Source organism: Panthera tigris, chromosome D3 (assembly GCF_018350195.1).
Source record: "Panthera tigris isolate Pti1 chromosome D3, P.tigris_Pti1_mat1.1, whole genome shotgun sequence".
NCBI classification, from domain to species: domain Eukaryota; kingdom Metazoa; phylum Chordata; class Mammalia; order Carnivora; family Felidae; genus Panthera; species Panthera tigris.
Window position 1 is genome coordinate 93,502,040 of NC_056671.1, and position 14,750 is coordinate 93,516,789.

General features: G+C 60.4%; 1 protein-coding gene across 4 annotated transcripts in view; it reads left to right on the forward strand.

The window, feature by feature from the left end:
• The window catches only part of CTDP1 (CTD phosphatase subunit 1), a 56,332-nt gene extending 42,585 nt beyond the window's left edge, over positions 1–13,747 (forward strand). The window contains exons 12-14 of one of the 4 annotated variants that reach the window (XM_042961405.1): positions 1,656–1,816; positions 4,642–4,701; positions 13,195–13,421. In XM_042961405.1, the coding sequence (XP_042817339.1) occupies positions 1,656–1,816; positions 4,642–4,701; positions 13,195–13,336 (363 nt within the window). In that variant the 3' untranslated portion in view covers positions 13,337–13,421. Of the gene's footprint in view, positions 1–1,655; positions 1,817–4,641; positions 4,702–13,194 lie in introns of those variants that run through there. The other 3 variants (XM_042961406.1, XM_042961408.1, XM_042961407.1) reach the window with 3 other exon arrangements.
• Positions 13,748–14,750: the final 1,003 nt, after the last annotated feature.

The following is a 14,750-nucleotide window of genomic DNA, read 5'->3' on the forward strand; positions in this document are numbered from 1 at the left end:
CTCTCTTGCTTTCTCTCTCAATATAAATAAGCAAACTTAAAAAAAATACTTTCAGGTGAATGAAAATAAAAACCAACAAAACATACCAAAGATCAGATAAACTTGTTAAATACTGATCCAGTTCAAGGTCATAAAAATGTTACTATGTTGGCTTACAGGATTTCTGACATCACTGCTTTTTCTGAGTAAAGTTTCTACACGTGGACTCTGTTACTCAGGTATTTTGGGGGGGAAACATCTTCAGCTCTGAGTCATGGTACTGAGGGCTGAGCGACGCGTAGTGTTAGTATGGTCGTCTCCAAACTCCACTTCGTGCCTTTTTAAGTAAGTCGATGTTACCATCTTGACACAGTCTGGCACTTCTCAGGCGTTCGTCCGGGTGTTCAGGACGTCACAGAGGCGTTGCCTCAGAGCTTCGGAGCCTGGGAGTGGAGTCCAGAAACGTCTGCCTGCCGGGCTCGGCTGCTGTGACCGCGAATGGGTCTGTGAAAGGCTGGCTGTGCTGCCCGTGGGCTGTGCGACCCCCCAGCCCACCCGACGGGGGGGGGGGCCGTACAATTTCTCCATCACATATTAACTTAGAACCAAGAAAAAGAACAGTATCAGTTGCGCCGGTGAAGCATCGCTTTCTGAGAAAACAGTGTTCCAAGAGCGGAATTGGAGGCGGGTGCTCGGAAACCCAGAGGAATCGGCACGACGCATGACGTGTCTGCAGTGGCCGTGTGCTGTCTCCTTTTCCTTCCCTTCTTCTCTCCTGTCCACCTGATTTTTACCTCATCCGGTGTCTTTGCTGAAAGAGTGGTGGATCTGAGAGAAAGGCACGGAGACCAAGGTCAGACAGGTGGAAGGCAGGACCCAGTCTAGAACCCCATCTTCTGTCTCCAGGCTCCCCCGAATCTGGCGTCACTGCTCCTTCTGCCATTCGACGGCTGTTAGGAGGCAACTTCCATCCCCTCGGTGGGCGTCCCTGGGGGCCCGGCACTCGGGTTGCTGGACAGCCGACCTCCCCCAGGCTGCGGGGGAGCAGGGAGCGCTGACCCTGGGCCATGGCCGTTAGTTCCCGTCACCCTCACGTGGCACGTCCGTGAATGGTTAAATGTGAGGTCTGTGGGAGAAAACAAGCGCCCTGGAGCAGGCAGGGGGACAAGCACCCTCTGTTGAGCCTCTGGGGACGCAGCTGGGCCCCACTGGCGGCAGCCGCCGTCCCCCTCCCCAGACTCCAGAGTGCCTCCTGGAAAGCAGTCGAGTGCGGCTTCCTGATCATGAGCATTTTAACAGAAAGCTTTGATTTCTTCACCACAGCGTTCGTTAGCGCACTGGAGAGAGAATCCTGTTAAGAGTCTTGCCGCTGAGAAGTGACTGTCGGGCTGTCCGCATGTCCTGCCCCAGGGTCACACTAGGGGTCCTGGGATCCCAGGAGGGCCCCCCCGCTAGAGGAACGGCCTGGGCCTTCTCTGCTTTCTTGGCCCACCTCACGTCCCACCTGCAAAGGTCCGGGCTGTCACCCATCTCGGGCTCGGCCCGGCACGCTCCTAGACTCACAGCTATGCCCAAGGCGAGCGCACGTGGTCGGGACCAGATGGGGCCGCGCCGCCCTGCCGTGGGGGTCGGGTCGTAGGCGTCGGGTGTGTGCCCTGACTCTCCCCCTTTGCCAGGTGGATGACATCCTAGGAGAGGGCAGTGATGACAGCGACAGCGAGAAGAGGAGGCCGGAGGAGGAGGGGCCGCAGGAGCGGCCACTGCCCCGGGAGCCCCGGGCCACGCTCGAGGCCACAGCATCCAGCGAGAGGAGCACGGCAGACAGCCGGGGGCCCAGGTGAGGCGGTGCGGGTGAGGGCCCGGTGAGGGGGGCAGGTGAGGGCCGGCCCAGGCGAGGTCTGCAGGCGCGATGCGGTAACGTGACAGATTCTTCAGGCTTTAGCATTTCAGAATGTTATGTTGACGGTGACGCGAAGTTTTATCACAGTCTTTATTGTTTCAGTTGCCACTCACGGAGATCTGGGTCTTTCCCCTGTGTAAGTGTAAGTGGTAAGACGTCCGCCTGCCTGACCCGGGCGGCCCCGCCGCGGAGGGCAGGACGACGCCATGACCAGCACGTTTTGACGCAGTTGGTGATTTTTCACGTGCCCGGCTGTGTTATGGCGCGGGTGGCCTGACCGTGCCTGCTGGTGGTGGCTCAGTGTCCACGTGACCGCATCTTGTGCCGGACCAAAGAGCGCGCCAGGATTCTACGTCTTTCCTGAAGCATCTTTCTGTCTCGCTTGGATTTGATCATCACGTCATGTTCTCTTGGCTCAGTTTCCTTCCTTTCGGCCTTTTTCTAAGTATTCTCCCCACCGCAGCTCAATTCGGTCTGCCCGGAGCCAGAACCGCTGTCCCGAGTGTCCCGAGCCTCCCCTCCGGGCCCTGCTGCCTGCTGGGGACTGTCGTCTCCGCCTCCGGAGAGGCCTTCACCGTTCCCGGCTCCAGCATCTTGTTTCTTTGCTCTCTTACTTCGCTGGACTAGATGCATCTTCCGGGAACTTCGTGGACCAGGGTGCGTGGGAGGCCAACGAATTTGGCACATCGGGAGATGCCTTCCTCGCTCTGTCCACACTTGCTTGACCGCGGGGCGGGCGCTCCGTAGCCCGGGGAGGGAGTCGTGTCCCTCAGAGTCCAGACGGCTCTTGCTCCGGGTCTGTCTGCGTGTGGCGTTGGCGGGGCACCTGCTGCCGCGCGACCTCTCTCCCCTGCTGACGGGCGTCTCCGTCCCGCCCCTCGTGTGCGGGAGTGTTGGGCACCACCTGTGCGAGCGGACGGCTGCTCGTGCCAGGCCGGGGTTCCTCGCAGGGCCTGACCCTGCCGTCGTGAGAAGCGAGTAGACACGCGTCCCAGGTACCAGGTTTGAGAACCGCGTCTGGAGCCTCCTGTGAGCCATGCGACCGTGGGCGAGTCCTTGAACCTCCCCGTGTCTTCATTTTCCCCTTTGAAATGGCGTTGGCAGGCCGGCACAGCCTGTGCACGTAGCTGCACATAACAGCCCCCCTCCCTTGCTTGTGTGGGGGCTCTTTTCTTTATAAGCCACCTGGTCTGACCCGAAGACGTTCTGTAGGTGAGTAATGCTTTTGAAGAGAGTTTGGTGTACTGGAGCCAGTCCACTTAGAAGACAGGATCGGGCCAGAAATTCTAGCGGCACACGGAGGGGACGTAGAGATGCGTTGTCCGTGTGTCGGAATTTTATTCGGAGAAGGTCCGTGCGTCCGCAGCTGTGCTACGGGGCCGTCCTGCTGGTCCCACGGCAGACCTTTCCAGCCACGTTGAAATGCTGTCCGGTCGTCTTAGGGCACAACTTTGATGAGAAGCACGATGCTTGTGCTGAGCTGTGTCGCCTTCTCCACGCAGAGGTCCCGCTGGGGTTTCCGAGGAGCCGACCTTCCGCCCACTCTGAGTTCCTCTGTGGTGGTGCCGGCTGATGCCAAGGGTGGTGATGGCTTCTCAGAGATGGGGAGCGCGCTCTGGTTGAGCTTGTTTTCTCTGTCACGTAGGAAATAAATTCAGAGCAGTTTTCACAAAGACCCAGAAAGGCCTGGCTGGAGCCCGCAGGAAGGAGCCTGTGCTCGGGCAGTGGACGCAGGCGCTGGGCAGGCCGAGAGTGCCCATCTGCTCCGGTGTGCCCAGAAACAAGAGGCACCGGGGCTTGCTGGAAAGAGCCTTTGCTTTGATGTGGTTTGGGGGCTGGCCGTCTGGACGGGACCGCGGAGCAGCGCGGTTCTGGTCCCGAGGGGCTGGGTGTCCTGTGTCTCGGCGGTCAGCCCTGTGCAGGCAGAGGAAGCCCGGCGTCCAGCCCGTCCTGTGGACAGCGTCCACGCGGGAGGTGCCGACATGGCCACAGGAGCTTGAGGTCCTCGGGTGTGTGGTGGTGGGTGCCGCGGGCCGAGCAGGACCAGACGCGCGGCTGAGCCCCCGCTGGGCGCCAGGCGTCCTGGGAGCCCGGCCCCCGAGCGTCCGGAGAGCTGGGGAGTGAGTCCGAGTCTCTCACTTCCCGCAGCGCTTCCTTCCACTTGCCACCCAGACGGCAACCGCTCCGCCCCAGAGAGCCGTCGGCCGGCCCCCCCACCCCGGCCTGTCCCTGATTCTTTGGAACTTGGACGTGTGGCTGTCGGAAAAGCTTCAGTGTTTCCAGACGTGCCTCACGGCTCTGACCCTTCACTGGGGTCGGACGGACGGGGCGCGTGGCGGGTCCCGATCAGCTGCCGCGGGGGACTCGGGCGTGGGGGCCTCGTTCTTTCTTTGCCAGGGAAGTTGGCGAGTGTGGTTTTCTGGCCGTATTTTACTCTCGTTTAATGGTACTAGAGGTGGAGTGAAGTTTTTTTAAGTTTTTACATGATGGTATTTTTATTTGAAGTTAAAACGCTTTGGGTTTCTTTGTGTTGTGTTTTGCACGTGGGAGGCCTTTGTTTCATGATTTCCCCGCATGTGATGACAGTGATGCAGGTGTGGCTCCCACAGGAAGGTCTGCTCGGCATCGCCTCCTGCTGGTTCCACGAGGCCAAGCGGCGCCACGGATCTTCTTGTCCCTTGAACCTGAAAGCCAGTTTTACTGGAAGGAGAAGGGTGGTGATTTTTACTTGTCTACCAAGAAATGATTCGTTCTTTTTTCAGATCAGCGACATCGGATGCCGTTTTATTCACAGTGCTTGTGGGGTACGCTCGCTCCTTGAGGTCAGTCTCTAAGATGAAAAAGTCAAGTATATGTTTGAAAAGCATTTGCTCAAATGAGTTACCTTCAAATTGTTTGCGACACTGTACAGATGCATCATTGTCCCCACCACTTGGTGAGGCGGCTGGCACGGACACGGTGGCCCGGGTCTCCCACTGGGACCCTCTGCGGCGCTCTGTGCTCGCATTCGGCAGAGGCGACTTAGAACTCGATGTAAGACTCTACTTCCATCGCTTCTAGAGTTAGCAGACACGCGAAAAGGACAGTATTTCTGCCAAACCAATTATTAATTGGTTAACGGCCAAAGAACATAGCATAACGTGGTCGGTAACTCTCACATTACAGAAATCCACGGCTGACGGCTAATCGCTGACACACGTCCCAGGCTCACACCGCCCAGTCCCGCTGGCTCTCTCCCCCTTTCCAGCCTGCGCTGCAGACGTACGGACAGCTGGGGGGGCTCTCCCCACAGTCTGTGCAGGTCTCGTCCTTCCAGAAGGTTCCCCCAGTCTCACTGCAGCGTCGGGACGGACGGCACTAAAATGCTCTGGGGCACTGGCACACATGAAAGGTGCTTGTGGTGTCGGTGGACCCGGGCGGGGTCCCCTTCAGCCCCGGGCAGACGTGTGGCCGGGACAGAAGTCTGGGGCGTTGCTGACCCGAGGACGTCCTGTCCTGTGGAAGCTAGTGGGGCATCTCCCCCGTGTGGCCAGCAGTGGCTCTGGCACCTGGGGTGTAATTTAGGATGTGCACCCCCTCTGTTCCCTGCAGTCGGGTCGTGGCCCTGCCCCCTGACCTCGCTCTAAGAGCCACCTCCCCTGTATCTCGTACGTGGTTTTGTCTCCTGCTGTTTTCACACGAAGCTGGAGTGAACACCACGTGTGCTGGTCGTGCTTGTGTGTGCGTGTGCTCCTCACGTGCGTTTCTAGGCCGGCACTTGGTGGCCTCATGCCTCCGTGGAAGGCCGAATGGTTTTCCATGAGAGCAGGTGATGACGCTCATTTTCTGTGGCACAGTGTTTGGTGGCAGCTAACGGCCGACACGACAGGTGAATGTTGGTGTCGCCATGGCTTCATTTTAACATGCTTTTCTCTTCTAACGGGCTGCGCCCTGGGCCTCAGATGGAGGAAAATGAGCTCGCCAGTCACCAGGCCGCAGCAGCTGCCCTGGCCAGAGAGGCGGGACCCGGCCGCTTCCACTCAAGGGAAGACGCCCAGGAGCGCGGCCCGACGTCCGAGCTCACGGAGCAATTCCCGACGGCCACCCCAGGCGTGCTCCGGGCCGGAGGAGCCGTGCGGGAAGACGAGAGCTAGTACACGGACAGCGCTGAGAAGGGCAGCGAGGAAGAAAATGTGCTCCGGGGGTCCGTCCGAACCACGGAAGAGAGAACGAGCAGGGGAGCGCGCGCTCAGAGACGCGGGGCCCCGGTTAGCGCGCCGACCTTCCCACAGCAGGAGCCGTCGGAGCGCGGAGGGGAGGGGCAGGGGCAGAAAACCTCCCAGATCGGATAGAAGACGTTCTAACACGTCCCGAAATCTTGACGGACTCCAAGCAGGCTCAGCACAGAGAGCCACACCCAGACGCATCGCGGTGGAAGCGCGCAAGGCAGACGAGGGCGCCGCGGGCCCGGCAGCCGCTTCTCATCAGACACTGCACAGGCCCCAGGCCCCCGGGCAGCACGCTGCCACACGGGAGAGAAGGCCGTCAGCCAGGCGGAGCTGTGGCGCAAACGAAGCTCAGAGGAGACGTCCCGGCCGAGAACTGAGAGAACTCGCTGCCCTCGCGGGAAACTCCGAAGGGAGCTCCTCGGTCACGGAGCCGATGACCCGGACAGAGCTGAGAACCCACGTCCACGCGGACAGCAGCGAGCCCCGTGGGGGTGAGCGGGTGATAGGCAGGCAGGAAGAATTCTGAGTTCTGTCCTTTCTTCACCGAGTGGAGAGAGAAAGCAGTTGCGTGAGGCAGCGTGGACGCAACCGTCGGGCCCGTGGCGTGGAGAAGCGCGATGCTTGCCGGCGCCCACGCCGAGGCCGTGGGAACGAGAGGCTTCGGGAGACGTGGCGAGCGGGCGGGCCAGCGCGACGTGCTGTGAGCCTCTCCCCTCGGCCGCTCCGCAGGACGCACAGGGACCGTGGCCGCGTGCGGCACACGTAGGTGGACCGTGCGTGACAGCGCGGGAAGGAAGCACGGGTTCTGAGCTGGGCGGCGAGTCTGCACCGGCATGCGACCAGGGAAACCGCCGGCGGTTGTGAGGGCGTGACGCGGGGGTCCGGGCGGGGAAGGGTGTCCGAGGGGACGGCCCCCGTCCTGGGGCGTCACGTGGGGTGTGCTGGTTTCGTGCAGAGGAGGCAGGAAGGAAGGAGCAGGATCAGAAGTGCACGAGGGCCGGGGTGAACATGCGCGTAACCAGCATGAGTGGGTCGTGTGACCCGTGACCCGAGAACAGATGGTGACCCGTTTGTCGGTCACGGGGAGGACTTCTTCCTCAGGGCCCTGCACAGTGTGGGGTCACAGTGAGCGCCCGTGAGCCCACCCGTCTGCCGACGGCGGTGCCGGTGAGGCTGCACGAGGACGTGAGGACGTGGACGGGGAGGTGACGAAGAGGGGCACCGGCGGCCGTCCTGCCCTTCCCTGCGAGGTGTTAGAAGTCGTCTCGTTACATGTAACTTCGCGTCAGTCGTCAGGCTTTCCAAAACCAGTCACAGCGAAGGGGATCCAAACGCTTGTGCTTTGGGGACCGTCCCTCCCCCGCCCTGACACCTGCGTGTTGACTGCCGACCACGGGTCCCTGAAGGCACGCGTGCTGAAGCCGCTGCCTGCGTGGGCCGTCCCGCGAGGGCGCTTGTCGGAAAGCGGGGGCTCCCGTAGGTCTCGAGACGCTTGTGGAAATTCACCTCGGGCTGGCGTTCGGTGACAGGAGCCTGCCTGTCCGTCGGGAAAGCAGCACAGCCTTCCTGCCGCCCGTCAGGCTGGGGCGCCCGGAGCCCCGAGCCCACCTCTTGTTCACCCGCGTTTGGGGAGCGTGCTCCATGCAGGATTGTGGCAAAACCACCGAATCAAGTCAAGTATGCTGTGTTTTAACCTTGCCCGTCTGTCAGAGTGAGAGGCCTCGATTTTGTTCCGGGCCCTTCCGTGTCCTGGTCGCACAGAGCAGGGCTTTCTTGTGCTCATCCGTGTCCAGGACTCACTGAGGACACGCTTCATGCCCCAGCCGCCACTCCCGTCATCTACTCGATAAGCCTGGTTGCCGGGTTACTCCGGGTTATGTACTCACTCGCGCTCGCTAAGCCTGGCTTCCCTGAGCGAGACACCCGTCCTGCCCAGGATAGGTGAGTCCTGCTGCCGGGCCGGGTGGAGCCAGCACCCTGGGGGCCGCCGCCGCTGTGACGGCACGAAGCGCGCGGTGGGGGTTGGCTGCCCCCCCGCCGCCCAGGCAAGGCCCGAGCCCGTGGGTCAGGTGACCCGGTTGCCTGTGTCCCCACTCACGGCGAGGAGCGGGTTCCCTGCAGTTGTGCCTGAGGCGCCGGCCGCTGCTGGCGTCTGTCCTCAGAGGTGAGCAGGCGCCCACTGGTGCCCACGCTTGCTTCGCGCCGTGCACGTGTTCGGTCCGCCTTGCGCGTCACCGTTCCGCAGGATGCAGACCGGGCTGTCCCGCACCCGCACCCGCACACACAGGAGAAGGGCTTGTTAGTCGAGACGGTGACCTCGCCGCGTGCAGCCCTGTGGCTTCTTTCTGCCGGGAAACCAAGCGGGTTTAACCGGTGAGCTGAAAAGTACATGCCCTGTGGGCGCCGTTTGGGGGTCCTCGGTCAGATGCCGGCGTGTGTTTACCTTGGTCCCTGAGACATCCACGTCCGTAACTCGGCGCACTTGGGGCGCCAGTGGAACTGTGTGCTCGGAAGCTGCAGCGTCCGGGAGGAAGTTTGTTCCTGTTCGTGCTATTTCCCGCCTTGAGCGTGGGAGGGTTTTTTCCACCCTGAACGTGAGAGGGTTTCCAGCTCTCCGTTTTCTCCACGTTAAATCTGTTCGCGTTTCTCCGCGGAACCGCACACGTGGCTGTAAAAACAACATAAACGTGTGTTGTGCTGAGGGGAGACGAAGCTTTGGTCGTTCACAGGCGTTTGTTAGCCGTGACCTGCAGGCCTGAGGTGCTTTTTAATTACTAAAATTTAATCGTGTATAAAAATTTATTCTCCGGATGTTACTTAACCAGGAGTAAGGGTTTTCTCTCTTCTCAGTCCGTCTCATGTTCTGCTTTGTCACAGGAAGGGTGAGACCAGCCTTAGCACACCGCACTGCCACCTGGGCACTGACCGTCTTTCCCTGGTCTTGAGCCACGCACTGGGCTCCGTGGGAACGCCCCGCACGACCACCCGAGTGGGGCTCATCTGTGTTCTCTCGCTCCCTCTGTTAATTCCCTGCAAGACGACCCTGTTGCGGGAGAGCCCTTGATCTGTAGGACGGGTGCACCGTGTCTCTGACGTACCCGGCACCTGCGTGGGGTCGTGTGTGGTCCAGCCCCGCAGGAATGTGGCTGTGCGGTCTCCTCGGCCACCGATGGGAGCGACAACACCCACCTCACGGATTTGGTGGAAAAGAGGGCTCGTGTCACCCCATGCCAGCACTCCGCGTCATCGGGAGGTGTCTGAGCACGAGGACGTTGCCGCAGTGAGCCTGTCGAGGTGTGGGCCGCTTCTGTCCCAGACGCTCCCCAGGTGCAGGTCAGACGTTTCCACAAAAGATGTTATCACACAGTATCGTTGTTGTAAGGTGGCTGTTCTGACGGCTAACTCCTGTCCTGCCCTGGTGCTGCTCTTGGGGGTGGGGGGGTCCCTCCTCTCCCCTCAGGCCCTGCCTGCAGGTGCTCCCCGCCTCTGCCTGGGGAGCCGAGCTTCTCCACGGTTCCCGGTCCCCCCTCCACAGAGGGTCCGGCTGTTTCCTGAGCCTGGGGGCCTTCGTCCCCGCGGGCAGCAGCTGTCTCCGCTCTGTTTTTGCTTTTTGTGTCAAGCTGTCAAAGGGACAAAAGGGAGCTTGGACGCGGGCCCGGCTCTGGGCCAAGAGCAGGCCATTTGCATCAGGAGGCACGGGAGATGGCTCGCGCTCGTTGCTTGGGAAACCTTGCGGCGCGGGCCACAGAGCTGCTCTGACAGTGCTCGCGGTTAGGCTGGGTGACGCGTCATCGTGCCGGGGGAGCTGCCGCTGGTGAGCGCACCCTGGTGGGACACAGACTTCACCCCCCCCCCCCCTCACACTGCAGGCCTGGGGCCCAGCTGGGTGCCTGGGGGATGGGGCACAGCCAGCACCGTTCACCAGCAGCCGGGACGGGTGTTCCTATGCTGTCGGTCTGGGGGCCTGGGGAGCGCGGGCCGCACACGCATCGTGACCGCCCGGTGTCTCCCTGTGAGGCCTCGGGGCCCACCCACTCTTTTCCCCGGGCAGGGCTCATGGACGTTATTTCTGTCGGTGGTGTTCACATACAGTAGTATGGACAGCGCACACCCCTTTTTATGGGAATTAGATGGCCACCTGACATTTTTACGGGCGGCGGTCTGTTTCATCTACGCCTACGTGTCATTTCTAAACACGTCTCTGTTTTTGTCACCACTCAGCAAAAGGACAGTCATCCCAGAGGCTTCAGAGTAATTGTGCTTAAAATAGCTTTTGTTTCAGGACATCTTACAAATCCAAAATTAACCGTTTGCTGAGCTACCTGTCTCCTCAGGCTCGTGTCTGCCCTGGTTTGGGCCCAACCGGAGCTTCTGGCCCTACAGATGGGCACCCGGCGCCGGCCACACAGCCCACGTGCTGCAGCCACGGACGCCGTCCCTGCTCCTCGGGGCTCCGGCCTCTCGTGTTCACTTTTGCAGCCTGAGCAGGCCCACCGATCACCTCAGTTACAGTCCCTGGTGTCTTTCTCAGGGCTTCTGTCCATTTTGAGTTTATTGGGTCAGTCGTGTTCTGATTTGGGAGCGTTTCTCTCCATTAGGTTACTTCCCGTGTTACCAGTTCGAAAGCGGGTTGTTTCGTAGGTCTTAGGTCACACGTGGCCTCGTCTCGCAGATCTTTTCTGACCTCGTGTGTGTGGCTCTGCTTGTGGTCTCTTCCGCCCACACGAAGACTTTCTCGTCTCTACATCGTTTGGGGGTTTCTTGTCTTCCTTCAAACTGCAGGTTTCCCTGAACATGGGCGTGTATATCCATACGTATTTCTGTGTACGTTTCTTCAAGTTTCCTTTTGACTAAACGGTGCTGCCACAGGTGTCCAGATGCAGGGTTCATCTCAACCCTGCCTCAGAAATGAACTCAGAGGCCGACTCACAACAGATTGCAAAGAAAACCTAAGTATTTGTGACCTCAGGTTACGTGGTCAGTTTTGTACTGATAGTCCTAAGACTTCTCACCATTCGGAGTGTGAGAAGCACAAATCTGTGCGGCACACGCCTGAGAAATAGTTGCCGTCCGCGCTACGTAAAGAGCTCTCAGGACCGAACGCTCCGACACACCAGCTCGTAAAACGGGGCAGGAGGTGGTCCACACCATTCGCCCCCAGAGAGAGCTGGGGGGCGTGAGCCGCCGCACGTGGGGCCCCCAAACAGCCCCTTCTTCCGTGCGAATGGGAGCCGGGCATGAGGTCCGCGGGCGGGACCCCCTCAGCAGGCGTGGCCGCGGGCCCACCACGCGCCCGGCATCGCACCCGGGAAGGGCACCTTGTGGCTCCTGTGCCCGAGTGCATCCTGGTGCTGCCGGGCGTCCCACGCTCCGCCAACACCGTAACGGCCGGAGCGGAAAACAGCAGCCACGCACGCGCGTCCCAAGAACTGCAGCGGGCCAAGAGCCTTGAGGCCACGCCGCCCTCCAGGGGGCCAAGGGCAAAGGAGGCCTACGGCCTAGTGTTTGGGGTGATTTCCCTGAAGCATCCCTGTGCTCAGAAACCCTTTACACCGGTTTTGCTTGTATGTTTGCCAGAGATCTCCTAAGGGAGCAACCCTAGGTCTTAATGGTCAGGTGCTGATAAGAGAAACCCACTTTGCACTTCAGTGTTGAGCCCAGCTTGTTTTCTGTAACAGCGTAAACGTTTGTTTCCTTAGAAAATATTCAGCCGATGGGAAAATAATGGTCGTTTAAACTTTGGACTGCGCGGGTGGCACTGACAAAGTGCTCTGGTGGGTCGGGCGAGGGCACTGCCGCCCTGGCGGTCACGCACGCGGTAGAGCCTGGGGCGCGAGGGACAGTCCAGGGGCTGCTCTTTCTGGGTGTCCTTGCCGGCCTCCCAGCAGGCTCCCGGCGCCTTGTCTGCCACAGGCACATCCTCTTCTTAGGTGGGACGGTGACCGATCAGCAACGTGTCTTTTGTTCCATCTGGTTTTGCTGGCGGTATTTCTCTTAAATAAATCGTACACCTTTCCTTCCACCAGCACCGTGGTCTCCAATTTCCTGTACGTGTGTGGTTCTCTACGTTGTATGTGTGCTGCATGTGCCTCAGTATATACACGCCTGTGTGCGGCTGCCGTGTGTGTGTGTGTGTGTGTGTGTGTGTGTGTGTGTGCGCGCCAGAAAATCTTCAGGGCCTGCCTGTGTCCCCACCATCACAGCACAAGAGACAGGGGGGCTGACTCGTGAGGCCCAGGTGCCCCTGTGTGAGGGGAGACCCAGGGCGGGCGTGTGGTCAGGCCGCTTTTCCTCGGCTTGGGGACACCACTCGGGGCCAGCGGGCACCTCCTGGGGGAGTGCTGTGCCCACCGCGGGCCCCGTGCTGCGGAAATCTCACGGGCACAGTCTGGTCCGAGTCCGCCAACTCTGTCCCGAGGACGGAGGCAGCCGCCACCATCGTGGCGTCATCGGTCATCAGGGTAATTCCTCTTAAGCCGCCTAAAGAAAGTGGAGTTTTCGGGCCGGACCAGGTGACGGCCCCGTCTGGTCCCCTGGGATGTGCCTTGGCTTTCATGTCTGCAGAATGGCATTAGTAGTTCCCACAGCCGACCCAGCCTCTCCAGTCGTGCTTTGCACATTTGTTCCCGTCTGGTTCTCCTTGGGGCCAATCAGAGGTGACAGCGTCTGGAGCTCTGGGGAGAAGGCGGTTTGCGAGGGCTCCCCCGGGGGAGGGCAGGGGCCGGACACGGACAGCAGGGGCACGCCCTCCAGGCCTCCCACCGGTCCGCACTCCTCTCCCCACGAGCCGTACGGTTACGGGCGCTCCGTCACCTCCTCCGTGACTCCGTGACTATCGCTGCCGGGCCACCTCTGGATGCGGGGGCCTGGCGGCATGGGAACAGACAGAGCGTGTCCCGGGCCTGCTGGCCCCGTGCGGTTTTGACCCCCGGCTCCATCTCCTCCTCGCACTGAAACTGTGACAGCGCTTTTGCATCGATGGCCCCACGGGACAGCGCCGCGCTGCGTGGGTGCGTCCCGAGGTGCGTGGGTGCTGATGCGCGTGTGTGTCCCGGTGCGCGTGTGCCTGCCCCTGCGAGCGTGTCACGGCATGCGCCTGTCTTGCAGGGGCCACAAGCGGAAGCTGCCCGAGGAGGACACCGGCAGCGCGTCCAGCGGGGAGTCCAGCGGGGAGGACGAGGAGGGCAGCAGCTCGGAGGCGGACGAGATGGCCGCGGCACTGGAGGCAGAGCTCAACGACCTCATGTGACCTGCGGGGCGCTCAGCAGACACACGCGTCTTGCTCCGGCCCCTGATGGCTCCCGGCCGCGCGGGCCCTCGGATGGGGTCTCCTTTTCTCCAGAAAGACGTGTATATTTGCAGAGCTCCACTTACAGAAACACATAATTTTGCAGAAATAGGTGTTTTTAGAGGTTTTACTACGGAAAGTCTACTTTTCTAAGGGACAGTGTCCCGGGAGGCCGTGTGCCAAAGATGTTGCCATGCCCCTCGCAGCCTCTTGCGGGACGGGCGGGCAGGACTCGGGGCGGCGGGGGCGGGTCCGGGCCAGCGCACGGGGCCTTCCTCCTCCGGGACACGGGTGTAAAGTTTTTGTATATCTATTTCGCATTTGACCCACCGAGCAGATTTCTCTTTCATTTAATAAAACTCCTTTTTATAAGCTCGTTCTTGGTGCGATGCCCACCCCGCCACCTGTAGGGCAGAGGACACTGCGTGTCGGGTCGCTCCGGGTATCTGGTCAGGCCTTGGAAGTCTGCACAGGAAAACAGACCACCTAACCTACCCGTCTAGGCCATTCCGTGGCTGCTAGTCAGGAGTTTCTGCCATTTAGGAGTTTTTCAAAAGCTTGTACCAAAGCATTAACAATGTAAAGGATTGTTGTTATTTATAGTTGCTAAGCTTCATGAGCCTCGGATCTAAGCCCAGAAAACAAGGCAGCTCTGATCCTAGCTGACAAGCTGGAGAACAGCATTCATCGTAGGATGTGCCCCCCCCCCTTTCCCTGACAGCTTGATTGTGCATCATCCCTGTCCCTTGGGTCACGGGGTCTGACCCACTGGCCCTGAGTTCATGCAGCTGTAGTTAAGAGCTGGTCCTGCGCCCGGTGGCCTTGTCTTCAGGTTCTGTTGTCCAGAGACGTGTGGGCAGTAGCCTTGGTCCGCGATGCCCACGGGGAGGTGCTGGCGGTTAATTCGTCTTCACGCTCCCTTTGAAAGGGCCCCGTAGCACCCTTGCTGCTGGCGCTGTCTGGGCTCGGGGCTGTGGGCGACCCAGGATGTGTTCACGGCACTGCGGCCGATGCCTCCTTCGGTCCTGTGGGGAAGGCAGGCTGACCTGGGACTGGGGCCAGCAGCGTTACGACAGGTGCTGCTTAAAGACGGCCTTGTTGAATTAGTGTAGGAAGTGAAAGATGTCCCTTCTCCAGTCCCGATCCGTAGCACAAGCCTTGAGTCCTCCCTGTTTCCTAGACTAACTCCTGAATCAGAAGTAACGTGTCAGGTTATGCTGTGTGCTGTGCGTGTGGACTTCAGCTGCAGGTGACAGAACCACGGCTCCGGTGGGTTTGTCTCATTACATCCCTCACTTGCCTGAGAAGCGATGAACGGAGCCTCAGGTATGGCCGGTTCTAGGTGTTCACTGCATACTCGGGCATGGTCCAGAAC